This window comes from Mucor velutinosus (genome assembly GCF_035048745.1).
Source record: "Mucor velutinosus strain NIH1002 chromosome Unknown tig00001542, whole genome shotgun sequence".
Taxonomy (NCBI): Eukaryota; Fungi; Mucoromycota; class Mucoromycetes; order Mucorales; family Mucoraceae; genus Mucor; species Mucor velutinosus.
Window position 1 is genome coordinate 980,336 of NW_027041924.1, and position 23,516 is coordinate 1,003,851.

Consider the following 23,516-nt stretch of genomic DNA (forward strand, 5'->3'; position numbering starts at 1 on the left):
TTATTGTAATTGAGCCTTTACTTTTTCCTTGTATTTTTCTGCGGCTGATTGGAATTGCTGTTGATTTCGAATTGGGCTCTGTAGCACAGCGATTGGCACCAGATCTTCGTCGTCCTCATCTTCGTCTGAGAATGTGTCAAGCAGGGAAGACGGCGTGGTTAGGTAAAAAGGTCTTCGTATAACAGGTTGTGGTTGTGTAATAATTATGGGAGGAAAGTAGCTAGCACCAGACATATATCTTGGTGCAGGTGATGGTTGTCGAAGCTTCCATTGGTATGGCATGGGCTGCTGCTGTTGCTGATGATGATATGGTATCACATATTGACAGAGTGGAATATCATCGTCCTCTAGAGGACGTTGCAGCTGATAGTTGTGCTTGAACATGGTATATAATGATGAATAAAGGAAGCAGCAATTCCTTGATTTCAGCCATTATATATAGGACTCTCCTCTTGATGCTGGTAATTATTATTGATTTACTCCTTTGATATCTACTGTGGATAAAACACAAATAATTTACTTGGTATTTACACTTTATTTAAAGATAAGCATTGTATACATATTGATTGACTATATCGCGATACAATGAAATGTGTTTATACATGTCTGTATGAAGAGGAAAAAGAGATGATTGAACTGAATGTACATGTATACACAAAATGAACTGCAAGAGAGGAAAAACAAGGAGTAAGAAGAGTAAGGAGATGTTGTGTGTATATGGGTGTATAAAATTACTGATTGCCTTGAGGTGTTTGTGCAGCGAAATGTAATAGCGATTTGATAGAGGGCAATCGATAATCCATTGCCAACATGGTAGTATCGTCCAGTGGTGGTAAGTAGATCTCTTCAGTGATGCTATTGAAATCGTGGAGAGATGGAGGGCTAGGCACATCTTCCTCCGAGCTACTAGTGTATGTAGATGCTGATGTGAAAGGAGTAGTTGCTGCTGCCGTATCGACCATCTCCATGCTATCAATGTTACAGAATGATGTTATATTATGTTGTTTTTGTAAATGTCGGGATAGCTGTCCTTTACGCCAAAATGACTTGAAGCATGTAGGTGCCGGGCAATGATTTAATTTAGTACTTGGTGATTGTTTGTAAGGACTAGTGCGACTTTTGTTTGTTGTTGTTGTTGTCTTGTTAGCATCAGAAATTGGATCAGTAGATAAAGCGGTATCGATGGCGCTAGAAGCAGCAGCGGCGGCGGCAGCGGAAGGATGAATGAACCGCAGGATGGAGCAATGTTGTTGTTGCTTCAAATATGCCTCCTCATCATCTTTTGATCTGGACTTTGTTTTCTGGAATCTACGGATTTTTCTACGTCGTTGCAACAGGACAGTAGGCGGAGCACTGTGTACACGCATGTGTCTACTCAATTCATCGGAACGAGCGAACCTTTTATCACATTGTGGAAAGGTACACATGTGGGGCTTCTCTCCGGTGTGGGTTCTGACATGACGTACTTTATGCTCCAATCTGTAGAATGATTTGAAGCAGAAATCGCATTGGTATGGACGCTGAACTGCAATTAAAGAATCCAATTTCTCTTGATTCGTGATTTGAAGCATTTAAAGGTAAAGGAGAAGGGAAAAGAAAAGAAAAAAAGACAAAGGGGATGTGGGGAAAAAAAATTAAGGCATTTATATACGCATATATATGGTATCTTTTTTTTATATATGATTTTCACTTCTATATAAAATCCGGAATTGCCCTTTACAGTGATTTAATAAGCTTCCCGTCAAAATATATTATGTGCAATCCTATTGTAAACTATTTATATGTGATATTTAACCCCTTAAATCACAAACGATGGGGGGGGGGGGGTGAAAAATTTAAAGTTAAATGTGAGTAATTACACACGCACTAAAACCACATGAAAACACTGATCCATACACTGTATAGTTGGTTTTCCAATGTCATGTATCGAGCCTGTTGGTTTGCATATCATTTAAAAGATTGCAATTACCATGACAACCTGCAATGCCGTTTTGAGGGTACCTGGCAACAAAACGCTCGGATCAATATTGTAAATTCTCCGCAATAACACATTGCTCATATACTGTATATACTCTTCTCTTTATATTCTACCCCACTCATTGCTTACCATTAAAAGAACTGCTGGACAGGACAGGAAAAAGAAAAAGCTTAAAATCACGGGTCCCTATACATTCATTCCATATTTTACAATACTATCAAAAAAGTCAATCCCGATCAGTCTGTGTATCTTACACTCACAAATCACAGTGCTTTCACTTACAAGTTTCATCATGCTTATATAAAAGCTTCCATATAATTGTTTTACAATAAAACAATCTCGTCATACAAAAAAAAAAAAAAAAAAAAAAAAACCTCCCCTATTTTCGTTGCCTCTAATGGAAATACCTTCATTGCACATTGGCCATCTCTTGAATTGGCTGAAATGGGTTGCTTGAATGAATGGAATGAAGCTTTGGTTCCATTCAACATTTGAAGCCGCATGGTATGGTTTATTGCGCTTCCTCAACATACAATACGACATGGTTTCTGCGTTTATACGAGAACGCCTGGTTCTGTTGCCATGTTGCTCGTATCTAGCCGAGGATGCGTGAGAACTTATTTTGTGAAGCTTTCGAATGAGGTTCAACTATTTCACGATCAACTGTTTTTGGCTATGAAGCATCATCAAGAGAAGATGTTGATAGTTTAAGCGATTTATTTGGAATCTTAAAGCAGAGAAATCGCAATACGGCTCTCTTCGACAAGGATTTTATACAAAATGCGGTCGATCTGTACTTGAAGCTTTTGTAGTATCTTCAGTTAAGAGAATAACGCAGCAAGATGTGCAGTAATCATAGATCTTGAGCCAATACAAAGAGCAAGGTAATCAAAAAACACAGGACCAAGAGAGCAAGTAAGGAGAAAACGCTCAAGTGGTTGGCATAGATTGATGTGTAGAATAGATTTGTAGGTCATGGAAGGGTACATTAGTCTAAAACTTCATTAAATACGTGTTTACATTATTCGCTTTCTGGTTTTCATCACTTGAGAATACACCTCTTCACTATTTTAGCATACATTTTTTTCTCACTTGCAAAGTATAGCCTGAACACACATACAATATCAATAAACCATGGCATGTTAACTTGTTTTTTTTTCTGTTTATTTGCATTTGCGTATATAATTTTTTTTTTTAGACATATTGAGAGATCCAGCGGAAACCATCGCCGTAACCTTGTCTCATGACAACAGAACACATGAAAACTTCGATAGGACGAATATCAGTCAGAGCAACCTTACCCTATTTTTCAACAGTTCAATCATTTGAAACACTCAAATCAGCATTCTTCCTTCTTACCTTGCCAGTTGTTTGGAATAAACCTAATTCTTGTCTGAGAGTCTCCTCACTAACAGCACCAGGTGCATCAATCTTGTTACCGAGAATCAAGAAAGGGACCTTGGAGAGTTGTTCAATAGCCAAAAGAGCCTAACACACATACACACATATCGAAATAAGACATCTTGTGATGACCAAAGAGCAGTTACATCCACTTACATCCAACTCGGCCTTGGCCTCCGGGAAACGAGAGTGATCAGCGCAATCAACCAAAAAGACAATGCCTCCAACTTCAGGGAAATAATCCCTCCACAATCTACGAGCTTGTTGATGGCCACCCAAATCATAGGTGGTGAACTTGACATTACCAATAGAAAGTTCTTCTGAGGCTAAATGGTTCATTTGATACATTAACCATCTGGAAGATCCAACAACCCAACATGTCTATAGACTTACTAGGATGAAGCGTAGGCTGCAAGGTAGCCAAACGATCATTCTTCAGCATGTGTAACAAGGTAGTTTTACCAGCGTTATCAAGACCCAAGAAGAGAATCTTTGCATTCTTGTTCATAAGACCTACGTACAAAAAAAAAGCAAAGGAAAACGACGCGATAACATCAGCCTCCATGTATCGACAATCCAAAGCTCCTTTTACGCAAAATTACCTAAAGATGACAAAACATCCCAAAACCAGTTGACGATAAACATTTTTGATAATGTGTTGTAGTAATTATTAAATGGTATTTATATAAAAGAAAAAAAATAGCAAAGGAGAGCTTTGAAATCTCAAATGGAAGACGCGGTGCTTTGTTGGTTGGTTGGTTGGCTGGCGGCACAGAGAAATTCCATCACAATCCACCACACCAACACAACAATGAGTCCGTCGATAAGGACGCAATTTAACTTCAGTTTTGTCATCTAGTAATTGGCTCTTTTTGTTGAATCAAGCTCTCCTTAATTCAGATTCATTGTGGGATGCGGCTTGTGTATGTTGAAGGCAGCATTGCATTGAAATAATAGAAAGATGCATCACCTGAGATTTAAGACGTCCAGCATGTATCCTACCCCATTGCCAATTCAATCGACTGATTTATTTTCGAGACGTTCAAATAATCCATAGGGAGAGCCATTTTCACATGTTTCAAGAGCTCAGTTATCAAATAAGCACAACATGTCAGCAGGTACACAGCATATCTCGCACAGAAAAAAAATATATATAGCATTTGTGCTGTTGATTTCTTGACATTCAGCCACTTCACCCTACTGCACAATGAACACCTGGCTTTGATGAGCTTTGTATTGTTTTAGACCTAAGCGAGGAATTGTTCTTGTGAAAAGGAAGAATGATTACAACGGAAACAATTGGTGATTCGATGTCAACAATCAAATGATAAGAGCGATTTGGGGTCAGACTTTTGATGCCCATTCATGCAAATTGATCTACACCGTTTAGCAACCGTAAGATCCAATGATTGATACGCTAAATGATCGATTTTATTCGCAAAATGATAGAGCAACCGCGTGAAAGAGGAAAGAAAAGTGAGAGCAGTTAGTATGTTTTTGTGTGAACCACAGAAGGGCCAGATTCGTTGTAGTCCACTTTGCTGATATAATTCTTTGCATCAATGAATACAAGCTAAATTCATGTCAATCACTCATTCTATAGTCCAAGTCCATGCAACATTACCTTTGCAACAATTTCTGCTCCTAACCAAGTTGAATATTGCTGATATTGTTTGTCTTTGAGCACAGTGAAGTAGTCTGGTATTCTGAGAAAGCTCAATTGACGCGGTTGTGTATCACCTGCATTTTCTGAATGAGGCAAGAACAGTTGCACTTCAGTCTTGATGCGTTTTGTGGTTCCTATAGTCATGCAACAGCCGCCAGCAACAGTGATATTCTCCCAAAGCTTAGGTCTGATTTCTGGAGGTTCGCAATTCATGGCCGATAATCTCATCGCCTCTGGAAGTGATGGAGTGTCTATTTTCAATAGTTCAGGGTTGAATAATGGATCCATGCAGTCATGTCGATAAGGGCCAATGTTGAATTTGTGGTTTTTGTATTCTACTTCAGCATTCTCGGGTACGTCGCCCACCTCCTCCTCTTCCACCTTCTTTGGGTTATCCTCGTCTATTAATTCTTCAGTTGATTCTGTAGGCAGCTCCTCCATAGCATTCGACAATTCTGCTGCCAACATGTTGTCTGCTAATTCATGGCCAACAGACACATTGCAGACACCAGACTGTTCACGAACAAATTTGGCGAATTCTATATCCAACTCTAAACCGGCATCTGTGAATTGCTGAACGAGTTTACTGTCTTTCTTTAACAATTCCAGTAAATATGCGTCAAAGTGGTTGCCTCCAATGGGGACGGAAAAGTTGGATTGAGATTGGACATTGCTGTCGACAATGATATTGACATCTACACGCCCAGATTCAGTAATCCATTTCCATATTCTCCTAGCGATTGCACTATGTTACCCGTATTCTCACTTCCGATATCAACTACCATGCCAGATACGGATCCGCAACCAAACAATGTCAAAAGAGGTTGAGGTGCAATATATACACCAGGTACATTAAAGTTTTCAAAGCAGATTTGAGTGATTCGCTCATGCTCCAGCTTTGTCCATTGAACAGGGACAGCAATCAATACTGGACTCTCGTTACGTGATTTCTTAATGTTGAGTTCCTTGAAGAGAATGTGATGCCAGCACTCCTCAAGGTCTTTCCAGTTGACAATGGCGTTGTTTTTGATGGGATAGTTGAAATCAGCCATGTTGACAATCTAAGATCAACGTTAATTTATTGCACTACAACATCAAGCATCATGTCTTACCACCGTGGGAGGCTTATTGGTATCGTGCATACCAATGCCAGCTGTTGTAATGGTGGACCCAACATTGATAACAACAAAGTTTTCTTCTCGGAGTGCGATAGACATATTACAAATGTTCTGGTTCACCTAAAACGCGTTCCAACAGAAAAAATCTCTTGAGCCAAGATGGGGATTCGCTTTGAATAGTCACCCTGTGGTGTGGTTTTGAATGAGAGAATGAGCATTTGATACGGTAAATAGATGGGCCGACATTTTGTTTGGTTTGCAGAGAGCCACCCCAAAGTAATACATAAAAACATGTAGCGAAACTAAAACACTGTGATACCAGCTCTCTTTTCTTCTCTCTTTTTCCAATTTTTTTTTTTTTTTCATCTGCTGCAACAACATGTCGAATACAAAGAAAGGAGGGAGTGCAGTAGATGGCTTGGTAAATCCTCCAGACAAAGCCCAACTTATATCCTTTTCATCATTTACATAAAAGCTGTTACCATCTCAACCATAAGCGTTGCCATGGTGGTGTATCTGTTTTCTCGTGTCATCTACTAATGATATATCCTTGACTCTTTTTTTTTTGTTTTTTTTTTTTTTTCATACTGCTCAAAAGTTACGATTGTAGATGGCAAATCAAAGAAGCATGTGCAAGGTTTACTAGCTGCTATAGTCCATTCAGTGGATGAATCATGGTAAAGCCTGCCTAAAGTTGGCCAATGTTGTGAATAACCAATCTTGATGTAGTCTGATTCTGTTTGAAGAACCTCAAACGCCATCCATGCCACCAATTGTAATGAAAGTTATTCCTATTTATTCAGATTTGCAGATTGACATTGGTAAGTCTGATGAGCGAACTCAACTATCTAGCCTGCTCACTCTCTTACTACAGCACAATCAAGTTCACTCGGTAGCAGCAAGTCAGGTTCGTGGTATACTTCGCAACCTGATTAAAGTTTCTATTGTTAATGCAAACCATAAAGATCTCCTTGTTACATTTTCAATTCAACAAGACTCCGCCAGCGTCATATTTCCAGAGAAATCCATCATGTCAGACATGTTGAGCCAGATCAAACAACTGAAATACAGCGCCAAAGTCGACTCTACCAACGAAAACATCTATGAGTGGGCAAAGCATTATTCCAAATATAGCGGTAATGACTACATGATTTCATATACTTGCTCTTTTGTGACACATCTGTTGTAGAACAAAAGCCAGAGAAATTGCCACCTGCGAGAGCCAATTCCCTACCAGCATCTGATGATTTGGGAGACAGTTCACTACGTTATGTCTTACCTTTGCAAAGAGCAGAAACTATTGCCAAGATCAACCTGAAGCGTACCAGAACTGTGAATGAGCCAAGAGAGCGCAAAATTACATTTGAAGCGGCAAAAGATCACTGGATTAATGCACAATTGATGAAGAAGGAGGATGAGTTTGTCAGGTGGCAACAGACAAAGTATGTACATTGACTTGATTTTTGTAGATTGAGTGCTGAACTGTTTATATAGTGTTTTTGTGGGTACATGGAATGTGCATGGTAGCCTGCCTTCATCTTCTTTGAAGACCTGGCTGCAGGGAACACTCAAAACCGATGATGGCACTCTCTTTGACCCTGACTTTTATGTTATCGGGTAAGCTATGTAGGTGGATGGCTTCTAGATGTGTTTCTTATGCAATGTTTAGTCTTCAAGAGATGGAAACAAACACCGAAGCATATATTCGGTATGACCCAACAAAAGAAAATGCTTGGGTGAAAGCCATCATTGAGTCATTGAAGGATAATGGAAAGGACTATTACAAGGTTGAATCTAAGCAGCTGGTAACCATGCTCATGATTGTGATTGCAAAGAAGAACCATCGACCCTTCATTTCAGAAGTGACAAGCACCTACGCAGGAGTCGGATTAATGAACATGATGGTAAAACGTGAAAGAGATGCATTCGGTGTCTCTGCTGACATGACGTTGTAGGGCAATAAGGGTGGCATCTCGGTCCGTTTACGATTTCACGATAGCTATCTTTGCTTTGTTACCAGTCATTTGGCAGCGTTCACTGACAAAACCGAAAAGAGAAATCAAGATTTCACTGAATTATCTAAACGGCTCGTATTCCCTCAAAGACCAGATCCACTGACTGAATATGTCTTTTATTCTTGGAATGATGGTGGTGATGAAGGTGTGTCTTTCTTGGAAGCTAACAATGTACTCAGAGACTGGAGAGCGGAAGCATCTATTTTTCATAATGAGTGAGTATAACTCTGCGATCGATTATCCAGCTACTAGATTAACGGGTGTGATAGCTTCTTGGTTTGGTGCGGCGATTTGAACTATCGAGTCAACTTGAATGAAGCAGTTATTAAGAACTGGCTTCGACAAGATAGGTTGGATGTATTGTTGGATTACGACCAGCTATCCATTGAACGAGATGCAGGCAGAACTTTCCAGATGTTTGATGAGGGACCCATCAACTTTGCACCTACTTACAAGTACGATGCAGGCACGAACCTGTACGATACCAGCGAAAAGCGACGAGCTCCCTCCTGGACAGACCGTATTTTGTGGAAAAAGGACAGAAAAGGAACTGCTGAGCCAAGCCTGGAATTGAAGAGTTACAAAGATTGCATGGAGATGATGATGAGTGATCATAAGCCTGTAAGAGCTTTGCTGGCGATGAATGTTCGCAAGATTGATAGTCGACTTCAGAAGCAAACGCAAGAGAAACTCGTCAAGCAGCTCAAAGACAGCCAAGACGATCAGCCTCGCGGTGAGATTTCGTCTTCTTATGTTGATTTTGGAAAAGTGCAGTTCATGGAGTACAAGGAGCAAAATGTCATTTTGACAAACACAGGTACTGTATTGACAGTGTTTAAATTCCTGCCAAAAGATGCAGATGGCACTGTTTTGCCTCCTTGGTTGCAAGTGAGCCCTTTGTCTGGCGTTGTGGCTCCTGGTGAAAAGGTGATTATCCGATTTGAAGTTACTATTGATCCCACCATCTCAGCTCCATTGAACCGAGGAGAAGAGAATATGGACGACATTCTGATTCTGCGTCTGGAAAACAGCAAGGACTTTTTCATTTCTGTCTCTGGAGACTACATACCTACTTGCTTTGGCGTGCCCCTGGAGCAATTATCAGAGATGGTTGTGCCTATCAGTGAAGCAGCCGCAAAGAATTTGCAAAGAAGCAAACCCGCTAATGCCAACAACCCTCAGCAACCGCCTTCTCCAGTTCTGAATCAGATAGATTTGCCAAAAGAGCTATGGAAGTTGATGAACTTTTTGTGGAATGCCAATATGTTTAGAATTGTAAGTATCTACTAAAAAAAAAGAGCAAGGTCGTTGGCCTGATCCATTATATAGGAATCTTTGTTTTTGGAGCACGGCGATCTCATTGTATCAACTTACATTAGAAAATGCTTGGATAATGGGGAGCAATTTGATACCAATGTGCTGCTTGGCGGTGAGCCAGCTACTGCCGATCATGTCGAACCTATAACAAGTCAAGAGCCAGATGAGAGCGACGAGTTGTTTGATGTCAAGAGCACTCTTTCTGAATTGAGCTTGGATAATGATAAACTTGGAAAAGAAGCTATCAGCGCCAATTCGATGATTGATGTTTTAGTCGCCTTTTTGGAATGCTTACCGGAGCCTGTTATCACAACCAACATGTATGAGCGCGCCTTAGAGGCATCTGAATCTATTGAGGCAATGAACATTGTAAGTACCTCATTATCTATGCACTCATCCTTTATTAACCAATACCCAGCTCAAGGAATCATTGCCTCCTTTCCATCGAAATGTGCTATTATACATTGGTATGTTTTTGAGACAGGCAATTGACAAAGCACCTGCTCCCGTGAAGAAACAAAGAGAGAGCCGTATTAGTAAGTACACCAACATTTGCAATAGCAATAATACTAACTCTCATGTTAGTTGAATTGTTTACCGTCTTGCTAAGACCTCCCATTGACTTCAAAGAGCGTAATCCTGTTGTAGCAAAGGAAAAGCGTGAAAAGTTTATATCTCAATTGTTGAAATCACTTCAAACATGAGAAGGAAGAAACATGCCTTTTGTATTTTTACCCAATTTCTTTGATAAAAACTAGTATTCTATACTGTACTCTTGTTTTTTTTTTTTTTAGTACTTGGCTTTCTGGCAATGCTTGCTGAACATTGGCCTACGCCAGAGACTTCAAATTTGAATCTTGCTAAGGATAGTAGTTTCATTATAAAGCCTTTATTAAATTATTAGTAATTACCTTTAATTTTGGATGCTTACTTGATGCCAAGCAATTGATGCTAACATTGATACTTTCGTTAACTAATGACAGGGCTCTTTTAAATCTGAGCCATATCTCACCAAATCTTAATCTTCGAATCCGGCTGCCTAACTAGTATATTTCATATGTAGTCAGGTAGAACAATCACCCAGAATATACATGAGATGGAAGATGGTTTTTAATGTATCGCAAATTGATTTGATATTTCGACTCATCAAAAAACAACACACAAATCCGGTGTTTCTTTGCAAAGAAGAAGAAAAAAAAAGCGATTTCTTAGCTCGTACCTACTCTCTTTCATAGACTTCTGCTACAGCATCTCTTAATCCCAAAACATCCCATCGTATAGAGGACTAAAAAAGAAGCAGAAGCTACTAAGCTTTAAGCTCCCGTTCACTTAATAAAATCCTGAGGAATAGCCCTTTGAAAATCGCTCATTTAGGCTATTTTCAGTCACCACTCATCCGCATCACCCTTAGTAACCCCATATGAAACATGCCGTAGTCAAACAAAACGCCCTCTGCGACTTTATATGGTAATCTTAAAAGTTTTACTAGAAGCATCTGTCAAAAATTAGCCAATTTCAAAATTCTCCATTTTCTCAACAACCAAACTACCTACGCAAATTTCAATTGCACAATCGTTTAGAGGGCAAAAAATTGGTATAGAAACATGCTCGTCTCAAGGCTCTAGCATCAATATATAGAAAATCGATTTTCGATCGTCCAAAAGTTGAAAACCTCAAAATTAAAAAACATTTTGTACATCCAGATCCTCTAAGTCAAAGAAATAGAACCTCATCAAACTTAAATATGTTGTATAATAATAATATTGGAGCAACTTATAAGTGGAAACATTATATTCGAAATGCATACTCCATGAGATAATCGACATTGGAGATGCTATTTTTAAGCGGGGGAATATACATACTTTAAATTGGAAACGTTATTATTCTTGAATAAAGCAAGCTACAGTTGTCTAGTCCTAAAAGCAAGATTTTTCAACACGTCAAGTATCTATTGATAACTTAAAACCAGCAAGTTAGTATGGCCCTTTTCGTACCCTCCGATTTTTAAAATGCTGGGTCAAATGCATACTTCTGTCGTGTACACATGCAAAGGTTAAACGGAGAATGAATCTTCATTGTTCTGAATGATGATCCATGTTGTTTAGGATATAGATCATCTCTGAGAGGCAAAGAAGTGGGAAGTCTTTATTCAAGCAGCACAAAGGGACATGAGTGGTGCCATTAAATGGCTACTCTATATCCTGGTTGTAATGAAATAGCCACCCAAACGCAACTCAATTGAAAAACCAAAGTTCATCAAACAACACTCATTCAAATTCATGCTATTTGGATCTAGTAATGAAAGCGCTCAAATGTACATCAAAAAACCATTTAAAAATACTAAAGTAAAGATGCATGCTTATATCGCACATCGAGTGAATGAATCACTCCTGATCACAGTGTATTCAATCACGCACAAGATGGTCGTAATAAGTGATGGTATCTTTATCCAAATAGAATAAAATCTGCAGTGAAATCAGGTTGAATGGATTTCACAAAAAAATAAAGCAAAGGTAAAATACAATAGAAATCAACTGTATTTTATTTATGTATAAAATGAACTGAAGATCCTGGAATTGAGTAAAAAAAAAAAGAAGAGTATTTATACATTTGCAACTAGCTTGTAGGATTAGTGATGATAGAGAGCAATAGGTTCTGCTATTGCGATATCTGGCAAATGTTGTTGATGTTTGATTTAAAGTGGTAATCAATGCAAGAGCACTGGCCATAAGGGTCGATTTGAGTAAACTTGATGGGCTTGGGTGAGCTATCGTCATAGCATGATTTAATGTAACCTTGATGGTGATAAATTCGTAATAATAAGTCGATGATAATAATCAGTTGTCAACTGTATCTAAAACGAAAACAAAAAGCTTCTTTATTACAGGGCATCTAGCTTGCTTAAATATGGTAGATTCCTGGTCAATGACTGCTACGTTGAGATGGTATATAAATAGCAGGCCACTGGGGCCTTATGGATTGTTGGTATGGCTTGTTGAGAGGCCACCTAAGTCGATATGTTTCATGTAGTGTAGGTGGATCTCGATATCTTGACATTGGGGAAATTGAATGTATTGTAGTTCCTGAGGCACCTGTGCACACACAATTGACTGGACTTGTAAACATAGATGTGATGTGATACGATAAACATCATCTATGCTGCTACACTGTAAAAGGCGGCTTGAGGAGAAAGTGAATGTACCCTAAGATGCATGCTTGTATGCAACAATACGTTTCATTTACATATGCTCCATATGTGCATAGTTTATTACTGAATTCAGTCTACGGTATTGTGATTTAGAAACAGCTATATGTGTGAATACAACAAGTATGATTATACACTTTTATTTCCATTTTATTAAGCTTTTATTATTACAAAAGACAATATCTTATTAGATAGCAAACCAACAGAAAATCAACTAGTTGTAGACCTTCGTTGTTTCAACCTCTTAGCCAATCAGATTACTTGAAAACTCCGCTGACCTAAAAAAAATTTGCGAGGGTTTCCCTCTGTTTTGATGTGAGGCAAAATTTTAAGCGCCGCTATACAGCAATATAGCTGTTACTATCATCAAATTTCCCTCAGGTGCTAGAGCATGCCTTACTTACATCACCTAGCTTTTGAGTTCTGGCATTGAGACCCTCAATCATCACTAAAGTAAGTAGCAATAACCAAGTGGAGGCAGCCTATCTACCTCCTAGCCTCGGATAAAGTCTTGTTGAGCTTCAGCGATAGGCACATCCACAACAACGTAAAAAAAGGTATGCTTCAAAAGAAACATAATAATAATAAACGAAAGAAGAAAAGAACATATTACTATAGGAGTATAGTAGTATGTAGACAAAAAAAGGACACTCACACAAAGTGGGTCAAAGAAAGGAATATCATAAATACAATATCAAAGATGTTTAAAACAGCTCGTTGTTGTTGCAACAAAAATGCATACATGAGCAACGTGCATGGCAGTATTAGTCGGATGTAAAGCAACACAAACACGCACAACAGCTGCAAAAGCAACAGTGGTATTATAAGTTTGCAATACAACATAATTGTGGAATACATCCACTATGATCTGCATTCCGACAGTTCATCCAGTTACCAGATTTAGATATAAACTGTATGTACACTGGATTAGATGTACGATATCGATTTATACTATGATCATGAGAAGATATGGACTTCAGATACGCTAGTACTATAAGATTCATACTATATAAGATATAGGCTATAGATGGCACCACGGACATGGATGGCACTATAGACTTATACTTGTATTCCGACATTAACTACGGATGTTTACCATATCTGGATAGGCACCAAGATTAATGCAATATGAGCTTGTTGCTTCAGATGTGCACTTCATGATCCACGCTATAAGACACATGCTTATATCCGTGATACTAGCTACAGATACTTTATGTACTACAGACTTGTACTATATATGAGACATGCTATAGACATGCATACGATATGCTATAGACATGCCATATATCCAGATACATGCTAAAGATGTATGCTTAGCGATATACACTCAGATATGTACTATTAATATAGACTAAGAAGACTGTACCTATCGGATACATGCTACTAGATCGATATTAATTATCCTTATGGAAAGGATAGATCAGGGTACTTCGGATGAGAGTCTAATTATTCATCCAGACAGAGCTAAATCATGATTAGCTTGCTGGAGTTGTCTTTTAGCATGATTAGACATTAGTTGATCTGAGTTGACTTATTTGTCAATCTAATTAATAGAACTTTTATCCATTGTTATAGTATATAAGAAGGATCATCTACCTGGCCAGTAGAGAGACTTCAGTTTACTTTACACCTGTCAGTTTGATAATAAAATATACCTTTATCAAGTTGACATTACTGTTTTTTTATTCTTTTTTTTCCGTGAATTTTAGTCTGTAAAGCCTCAAATTCCACATTTTTTTCAACTCAAAGGTTATCACTTTTACACTTTATCTTATACTCTACATTTTATTATTCTACTTTAAAAACTATTTTTATCATGTCTCACAACCAATACAACGCTACCGAAAACACTCAAGAGGATATTGCTCAAGACTCTATCCGTGTTTCTTCTCCTTATGACTCATCTATGCAAGTGGATGAGCACGCTCAACTTTCTGCAGTTGATCATCTTCTCAAGAAGATTGACACTGCTCAGGCTCGCTTGGATCAGATCCATCGTAACGCTGGTGATACTTACACTGAGGAAGAACGCTTGGCGGCTGATGAAGCATCTGCGTCTATCGAATGGCTCAGCAAGCAAGTCAATGCGATTACTAAGAGGGCTGATTCCAAAGCAAGACCTGTCAATCTCAATGAGATCCCCCGTTTCCAGGTGGTAGGACAAGCTAAGCATTGGCCTGACCATCCAAGATTCACCACAGTCGATCATTTCTTCAGTGCTTTTGAGAACGTCATCAGAGCATCCGGTAATGAAGTAAATTTGGTTTGGAAACGCTACGTGCCTGTTTCACTGCCATTTGACTTCGAATCATGGACCAAGAATGATCTTCTGGCATGCAATGATTGGGATCAAGCCAAGGCATTGTTCCGCAAACATTTTGGTGCTCCCATCAACTCTGAGGAATCCATGGCCAAACTCTTCAGCATGCGCATGAAGAACAAAGATACTCTACAGGACTATACGAATAAGTTCATGAAGTACGTCAAGGATTGTGGCTTCCCTCCTAACAGCAACATGTTAGCCAAGTTCTATCAGTTCACGCTGTTACGCAAGAATCAGCAAATGATGGTCAACCAAATGTCCGTCAAGCATGGTTCCAACCACAAATGGACTATCAACGAGATCTATGAGTGTGTGTTGCCTTTGTTCCTTGTTGACGAGCAAAATCGTGGTGATGATGATGTTGAGGTCGACATCAGAGGTAAGTGTAAGGGTGGTTCTGGTGGTTCTGGTTCGAGAACAAAGATGGCAAGGGTATCTGCCACTGGGTATTTCTGTGCGAAGCATGGCGGGAGCAATGCCAACCACAACACCATTGACTGTAAGTCAAGATTGAAGCACTTTGGCTCTGACAACAAGCCTAACCGGGCTACTACTGCTGCTCCGTATTCTATGAATTCCTCATCCTCTGATCCCAAAACCTGCAACTTTTGTGGTAAGCCCCGTGCTTACGGTCATCGTTGTCAAGAGTTCTACGACTGGAAGAAGGAGAGAGAATCAAGGAAGAACATTGGTGTGCATACTGTACAAACAACCACTGTTCGCAAGGACAACAAGTCTGGTTCTGGTTCTGAGACCAACGATGTTACCATGGAAAGTAGCACTGATTCTGACATTGGTGATGCTGTTGGAGATGTCACCATGGAGGAAATAGATGCTTGCTTGGACGAGATTGAAGCAGAGGATGCCTCGCTCAACTGTAAGTCTAATGTGAAAAATGTACCTGAAAGTTTCAATCCATTTCAGTTACTGACTCCTATTATTTTAGAGAGCAAAGAAGGAAAACCAGTCCGTTTGATCGCGAAAGTAGATACGGGATCAGATTCCACCTTCTTAAATAAAAACATTTTTCACAATAAATTACTATTCACTTCCCAAGATATTATTTCTGTTGAAGGCAATTTGAACTTTCTGAGTCATTCAGTAAAGAGATTGGGTAAAACACCAGCTATCAAGATAAGATATCTTAATGACATTGCATTTGATCACTCGTTTGAGCTATCCAATTTTATTCAGGACCTAGGCGATTTTGATGTGCTACTGGGTGTAGACACATTGAGTCGACTTAGAATTGGGCTAACTGGCGTTGCTCACAAGTTTGCTGATATTGGACATCTTACAGAGGAAGAGAAATCAGAGCTTCTTGAAAGCATCGATTTCGAAAATGTCAATTTTGATACTAAACATTCTATTGATCCAGAAACCGCATCAATCTTTGAATCCCAAGCTGAGGAGAATAAGTATATGAGCAACATCCAAGATGCTATTGATGAGAATCAGAGAATCAAGCCTGGAACGTTTTGTAACGTGCCTGAATCTGAGATCACTATACCAATCAAGGAGAATGTTGATTACTACGTCAAGCAATATCCGATCGCACATCATGCAATGCCCGAAATCGAAAAGCAATTGAATGAATGGCTGGATGCAGGAATTGTAGAACAGTGTAGACCTAACGGCTTATTCAACAGCCCTCTCATTGCAGTATCAAAGAAGGACAATGATGGCAAACCCACCAAAACTCGAGTTTGTATGGATGTGCGGAGGATCAACCAGCATATGCCCAACAATACAAACCAATTTGAGATACCAAATATACAGGATATCTTCACCCGGATCAAGCAGAAGGGGACAATATTTTCGAAAATCGATCTGAAAAACGCATATTTTTCATTTAGAATTTCTGACATATCAAGAAATGTGCTTTTGTTCAATTTTAGAGGAAAATCGTATAGATGGTTAGGCTGCTGTTTCGGGTTGCGCCCAATCACATCTGTCTTTAGCTCTGTCATGAACATTTTGTTTTCTGATATGCCCAACGTGGAGGTCTATGTGGACGACCTATGCCTCGTATCTTCATCCTTATCCAGTCATTGCGAATTGATTAAGGAGGTGCTGAGACGCTTGACACATGCCAACTTAAAGATTGGTGTTGAAAAGTGCTCCTGGTTTCGATCTAGCATCTACTTGCTAGGCTTTGTAGTTGGTCCTCATGTTTCCAAGGTTGACATGCGACGTCTCTCTGACATTGATCATTGGGGTCCATGCAAATCTGCCAAACAGGTTAAACAACTAGCTGGTGTTATTTCATATTTGAGACCACACATCCCAAATCTGTCAAAACTGATGGCGCCTATTGATGCTCTACGAAATGATCCAGATGCTGGTAGCAAATGGACTGAGGAGCACACCAAACGACTTGAGATTATCAAGAAGGTCTTGTTATCTGAAGCTTTACTGACTGCACCAGACATGAATAAGAAATTTTATCTTGAATGTGATGCTAGCTTATATGCAGTTGCAGTCATTTTGACGCAGCGCGACGATCAAGGACGCACAGTCTATGTGGCGATGTTGAGCAAATCTCTGACCAAATCCCAACAGAACTGGCCTGTCCTGAGACGAGAACTGTATGCCGTGTTATTCGGTTTAGTTCGTTTGCGACCCTTATTGTACGGGCATCCTGAGATTGAGGTTATGACAGATCATCGAGCTCTGATTTATATCTACACATGTAAATGTCCTACTAGAGTCATTCAAAATTACATGGAGATTTTAAACGAGTATCCCCAACTGCAATTCACTCATATCAAGGGCTTAGACAACATCTTACCTGACAAACTTAGTCGCTTGTATGAACCTTTAGAAGATCATACAGAGCTGGCGGGAGACAGTGATAAGAAAATTGCTAAATTACAAAAGAATATCATGAGAAGCAAAGGCTCCAAGAAACGATTCATTGGCAACAATAAGCAAACAAAGCATTATCTAACCAAGAACAACGTAGTCTATAATAAAGACAAGCACTTGAATGTACTTGCTATGAAGATCAAGGAGGGCAATTATGAAAGCGTTGCTTACATTGCACCACCTGACAATGAGAGAGACCAACTGCTTCGTGAAACTCATGAATTTGGACACTTTGGTGCCACTAGTATTGTCAAGAAACTACATGAAGAAGGTATTCATTGGACAGGTCTATATGATGATGCAAAGGCAATTTGTCAATCATGTATGGAATGTGCAAGGCATAATGTAGTTCAAAAGGGTTACCATGAACTGAGAAACGTTGTAGCGTATGGTCCATTTGATCACATAGGCATTGACTTTCTTGGTCCGTTAACTCCAACCAACAATGGCAATATATATATATTAGTTGTATACGACATTTGCACCAGATTTATTATAACTCGTGCATTGCCCAACAAACAAACCGATACTGTCGCTAGAGCTCTGACTACCATCTTTGGAGACTTTGGCGTAGTACAAATACTACAATCTGATAATGGACGTGAATTCAAGAGTGCTTTGATGAGCGAGATCGGTAAAGCACTTGGCATCAATCAAAGATACTCTACGGCTTTCCACGCTAGGGGCAATGGTGCATCCGAATCAGGTGTTAAAAATATTCTTAATGCACTTCGTAAGATGGTCAGTGAACACATCTATGACTGGGACTCGGTTCTACCTGGAACTCAACTGGCTATAAACACAAAAATTAGGTATCGCACTGAGAGTGCACCTTTTCAATTGATGTTTGCTAGACCATTGAATAGATTCGTAGACTACGATGATCCTAAGATCAAGGACAACTTACCAAAGAAGCCAATGACTCTCGGTGAGCTACGCAAGAAGGCAGAGATTATGAACCAGGTTGTCTTTCCAGCTATTAACCAAAGAACACAACGCATTATTGAAGAGCAAGCAACGCGATTCAATAAGCATCACAAGATTACACACTTCAAAGTTGGTGATTGGGTTATGGTAAGACTTCCGCATAGAGAAAGCAAACTTGAGGCCGCTTATGATGGACCTTATCAAGTTGTTCAAAAGAAAAGATCTACATATGTGTTGAAAGACGATATGAATGAACTACTACATCGCGACTATGTGCCATCTGAATTGAAGCTGGTAGCAATCGACGAGTCTATCATCGAACAAGAAGTATATGAGGTTGACGAGATCAGAGCGCATCGTGGTCCTGAACACAATAGAGAGTATTTGGTAAAATGGAAGACATTTGGAGAAGCTGCCAACTCCTGGGAAACTGCTGCATCGTTCAACAACCCTCAAACCATTCGTAAGTACTGGGCAAAGATCAAGGAATATGAGCTGCTTGAGAAGAGAAGACAGGCACTAAATAGTGACACTGCTTCCTCCAAATCAAAGCGTAAGCGTGATGATTCTGACAAGCGTTTGAGAGGCTCTAAGAGACTCAACGTTGCAGAACAGTAAAGTGATGTTTGTCATGGGATATATCAGGGCAACATGCAAATTGCAGTAGCACCTTTAGACTATCACATTGCGTTATATCTTTGTCAGCGAATGCGAAATACAGATCATTGATCGTTTACATAATTCTTTGAATTAGTCAACATGCGTTGAAACTGGTGGGGGCAAATGTGGAATACATCCACTATGATCTGCATTCCGACAGTTCATCCAGTTACCAGATTTAGATATAAACTGTATGTACACTGGATTAGATGTACGATATCGATTTATACTATGATCATGAGAAGATATGGACTTCAGATACGCTAGTACTATAAGATTCATACTATATAAGATATAGGCTATAGATGGCACCACGGACATGGATGGCACTATAGACTTATACTTGTATTCCGACATTAACTACGGATGTTTACCATATCTGGATAGGCACCAAGATTAATGCAATATGAGCTTGTTGCTTCAGATGTGCACTTCATGATCCACGCTATAAGACACATGCTTATATCCGTGATACTAGCTACAGATACTTTATGTACTACAGACTTGTACTATATATGAGACATGCTATAGACATGCATACGATATGCTATAGACATGCCATATATCCAGATACATGCTAAAGATGTATGCTTAGCGATATACACTCAGATATGTACTATTAATATAGACTAAGAAGACTGTACCTATCGGATACATGCTACTAGATCGATATTAATTATCCTTATGGAAAGGATAGATCAGGGTACTTCGGATGAGAGTCTAATTATTCATCCAGACAGAGCTAAATCATGATTAGCTTGCTGGAGTTGTCTTTTAGCATGATTAGACATTAGTTGATCTGAGTTGACTTATTTGTCAATCTAATTAATAGAACTTTTATCCATTGTTATAGTATATAAGAAGGATCATCTACCTGGCCAGTAGAGAGACTTCAGTTTACTTTACACCTGTCAGTTTGATAATAAAATATACCTTTATCAAGTTGACATTACTGTTTTTTTATTCTTTTTTTTCCGTGAATTTTAGTCTGTAAAGCCTCAAATTCCACAATAATGACTAATGTTGTTTCACGTGAAGCCACAAAGGAAACACAACCAGCAAAAGAAAAAGAAAACGCAACAAAGCGCAACAAAGAAAACATCATGAATGCAATATCATGAGAAAGGAAGCAATAATACCAACGTTCAAAGAAGTCTTTTATCATTGCGACCAGAAGAAAAAATGATACTTACCACTTACCATAACCACAGATAGACCAAAGAATAGGCAATCACCAGAGATAAACCAGAAGACAAACATGCACTAAAGACAGTAGACCAGGGAAGACCATATTAGCAGCAGCAGCAGCAGCAGCAACACCAGCACCATAGAAGAACCAAAGAACGAACGACACCAGCAGAGACCAGACAAAGACCAAACAAGAAGCAATCACCAGACATGTTGAACCAAAGAAGCAGGTAGCGGAGATTGCAGAGAAGTAATAGCAGCAGCACTCACTCATACAAGCAAAAAATTACTAAAACCTAATAAAAAAAACAAACTCAATTAGTGTTAGTTCTACGCCTTCCAGTGCTTGTTACCGAATGATGCCTAATATATTCCACGTCAAAGAAGCAGTATCAAGTTCTTCCAACAGTACAAGACAGAGTTATCGGAAGCTAGAGTGTTATTATCATCAGTCAAGTGGTTTCCAAAACGACTATGGTTTGATGCTAAACGCGTCTTGCAAAAAGGGAAAAAAAACAGGTGTATGGAAAAAATAAGACGGCACGCTATCCGACGTCACGGCCAGTAGATTTGGTCTCAGTCTTCTTCCGAGGCAGCCGTAACTGCGGCAATCTAATTTGAATTTGTGCAGTGGGGGTATTTTCGTGTTCAAATTTGACTTGATCTGACATTCTTTAAACGCTTTTGCTGAATTTGACTATGGAAACTGTCGTTGTCACAACCAGCTTTTTAATACATCTCTAGAGAGCTAAAGAAGCCGCATCGAATGGTGCTGGTTACATCTTGTTTTCAGACCAAAAATAATAAGCAAGTTGCAAAAATATGAAAACAGGTTTTCTGTGAATATGTCAAAATTTAGCATATACAAGCCTCATAGAAATAGTTTCCGATGTTGTATTCCATCTTTGTGATCAATTTGATCTAATGTGTATCATAGGAAAAGTCTTCATTTTTAGGGTGAAAAACATGATCGTTTGATTTTCAAGAATTTTCCCTTGCTAGTATACATGTAAAAATGAGGATTTTCATGAATTTGTAATGACCTAAAAAATTTTGAGATAAAGCATCAGTAAGTAAAGCGTATCAAAGAAGAGCCTTTTGGCGCTATTTCAAGCGCGCAGAACGCTCTGTGATATGAGTTATTCGTGCTTGAAAATGGCTAGATTTGAACAAAAGCTGACCTAAAAATAAGGCGTAGCAAGGTTGTGTTGCCAAAGAAATAGACTAAAGTTCTGTCTGATATATCTGATGTTTTGCATTGTACAGAGCTCAACATCTAGGCAATCGACGCTGTGGAATTTGAGGCTTGATAGACTAAAATTCACGAAAAAAAAAAGAATAAAAAAAACAGTAAAGTCAACTTGATAAAGGCATGTTTTATTATCAAACTGACAGGTGTAAAGTAAACTGAAGTCTCTCTACTGGCCAGGTAGATGATCCTTTTTATATACTATAACAATGGATAAAAGTTCTATTAATTAGATTGACAAATAAGTCAACTCAGATCAAGTAATGTCTAATCATGCTAAAAGACAACTCCAGCAAGCTAATCATGATTTAGCTTTTGCCTGGATGAATAATGAGACTCTCATCCGAAGTACCCTGATCTATCCTTTCTATAAGGATAATTAATGTTAAGCACAAAGAATAAAAGGATTATTATTTGTAGCTTATAAAAAATGTTCGATATTATAAAAACAAGAATAGACTTATCTGAACAAGATCAGACACAAAAACTAAAGATTTATTGATGAAGACAAGAGTTATTCTATTTATACTAAATTCTGAATGCCCAAATAGCAATTTACAGTATCTTGTACAATGCTTACCACATCTGTTGAACCTTAGCATCTAGATATCTGAGATGCACTTCACTTATCATAGCTTGTCCATGTTGTTGCACAACACAGACATATCTACCCATCAAGAATACCCTAATCTTTATAGACAGTTGTGGCCCTTCTGGCACAACACACACGATGTGCGAGATAAGCGTGCATCTTTACTTTAGTATGTTTAAATGGTTGTTGATGTACATTTGAGTGCGTGGATCTGAATGAGTACTATTTGATGAATTCCGGTTTTCAATCAAGTTGCGTTTGGGTGGTTATTACATTACATCATATACTAGAAAAAAAAGAAAAAAAAAGAAAAAAAAGAAAACACCATTTCAAGCTATCAATAGCCCAGCCTCCAAAATGTTCAAAATAGGATTCATGGATGTTTGAAATCTTTCAGCCTTAATACTGTGCAATCCTGATAATAGCATTGCTTTCCAACTAAATTAAACTTAGGGTGAAATTTAAAGAAGAAGCGAATGATACCAGTTTTAAGTGCTTTGGCCGGGGCTATTAGGCTGATTCTTGATAAAATAGTTTTTGCGTTTTTTCGGTTGTTTTTGACAGATTATCAAGCTTTGGTCATCAAAAATCTACTTCTAATGCTTATCATATTTTAGAGCCAAAACATTCCTATCAAATGAGCTCTTCCTTGAAGCTCTAGCACAATTATATTATGAGAAATCAACAGTTTTTCACCTCCAAATTTTTGCCCTCCAAATTTTTGCCCTCCAAATTTTTGCCTTGCTATTACAGGCAAATTTTGGCAACAGTATGTATATTGTAGATTTATTTTTACCGGATATGTACAATTTTGTCGATACCTTGCGATAGGTCTTTGTTGTGACACTTTCAAGGTCATAGAGTCTGGTGTTCTGGTTCATCTTCCACTGCTCATGGTGCATGTACTAAGGTGGTTTTAAGCAGCAATAGATCTGACGATGCTCACAATAATTATACATAGCAAATGTTGGCTTTAGTTCAAGATAATTTAAATTGTAGGACATATTGA

General features: G+C 38.7%; 6 protein-coding genes across 6 annotated transcripts; 2 read left to right on the top strand and 4 right to left on the bottom strand.

Annotated features, from left to right (window-relative positions):
• SVF1_2 (putative cell survival pathways protein) lies at nt 1–384 on the bottom strand (the record flags this gene model as incomplete). Its single annotated transcript, XM_064824303.1, has 1 exon — nt 1–384. One exon carries the CDS (start codon nt 382–384, stop codon nt 1–3), a length of 384 nt encoding a protein of 127 aa, XP_064677239.1.
• Nucleotides 385–731: 347 nt separating this feature from the next.
• On the bottom strand, nt 732–1,571 carry ATC70_005005 (UPF0020 domain-containing protein; the record flags this gene model as incomplete). The annotated part of the gene is made up of 1 exon (XM_064824304.1): nt 732–1,571. The coding sequence occupies one exon, from the start codon at nt 1,569–1,571 to the stop codon at nt 732–734; it is 840 nt and encodes a 279-aa protein (XP_064677240.1).
• A 1,601-nt stretch (nt 1,572–3,172) lies between these two features.
• ATC70_005006 (uncharacterized protein) lies at nt 3,173–4,024 on the bottom strand (the record flags this gene model as incomplete). Its single annotated transcript, XM_064824305.1, has 5 exons — nt 3,173–3,280; nt 3,338–3,466; nt 3,536–3,705; nt 3,773–3,892; nt 3,982–4,024. The coding sequence occupies 5 exons, from the start codon at nt 4,022–4,024 to the stop codon at nt 3,173–3,175; spliced, it is 570 nt and encodes a 189-aa protein (XP_064677241.1).
• An 841-nt stretch (nt 4,025–4,865) lies between these two features.
• Nucleotides 4,866–6,262, bottom strand: ATC70_005007 (uncharacterized protein; the record flags this gene model as incomplete). Its single annotated transcript, XM_064824306.1, has 4 exons — nt 4,866–4,952; nt 5,004–5,740; nt 5,800–6,106; nt 6,158–6,262. 4 exons carry the CDS (start codon nt 6,260–6,262, stop codon nt 4,866–4,868), a joined length of 1,236 nt encoding a protein of 411 aa, XP_064677242.1.
• A 679-nt stretch (nt 6,263–6,941) lies between these two features.
• Nucleotides 6,942–10,199, top strand: ATC70_005008 (uncharacterized protein; the record flags this gene model as incomplete). Its single annotated transcript, XM_064824307.1, has 11 exons — nt 6,942–6,984; nt 7,038–7,070; nt 7,129–7,299; nt 7,353–7,605; nt 7,658–7,780; nt 7,833–8,067; nt 8,119–8,393; nt 8,448–9,453; nt 9,508–9,864; nt 9,914–10,031; nt 10,081–10,199. The coding sequence occupies 11 exons, from the start codon at nt 6,942–6,944 to the stop codon at nt 10,197–10,199; spliced, it is 2,733 nt and encodes a 910-aa protein (XP_064677243.1).
• A 4,317-nt stretch (nt 10,200–14,516) lies between these two features.
• Nucleotides 14,517–19,436, top strand: PCT1_1 (choline-phosphate cytidylyltransferase; the record flags this gene model as incomplete). The annotated part of the gene is made up of 1 exon (XM_064824308.1): nt 14,517–19,436. One exon carries the CDS (start codon nt 14,517–14,519, stop codon nt 19,434–19,436), a length of 4,920 nt encoding a protein of 1,639 aa, XP_064677244.1.
• Nucleotides 19,437–23,516: the final 4,080 nt, after the last annotated feature.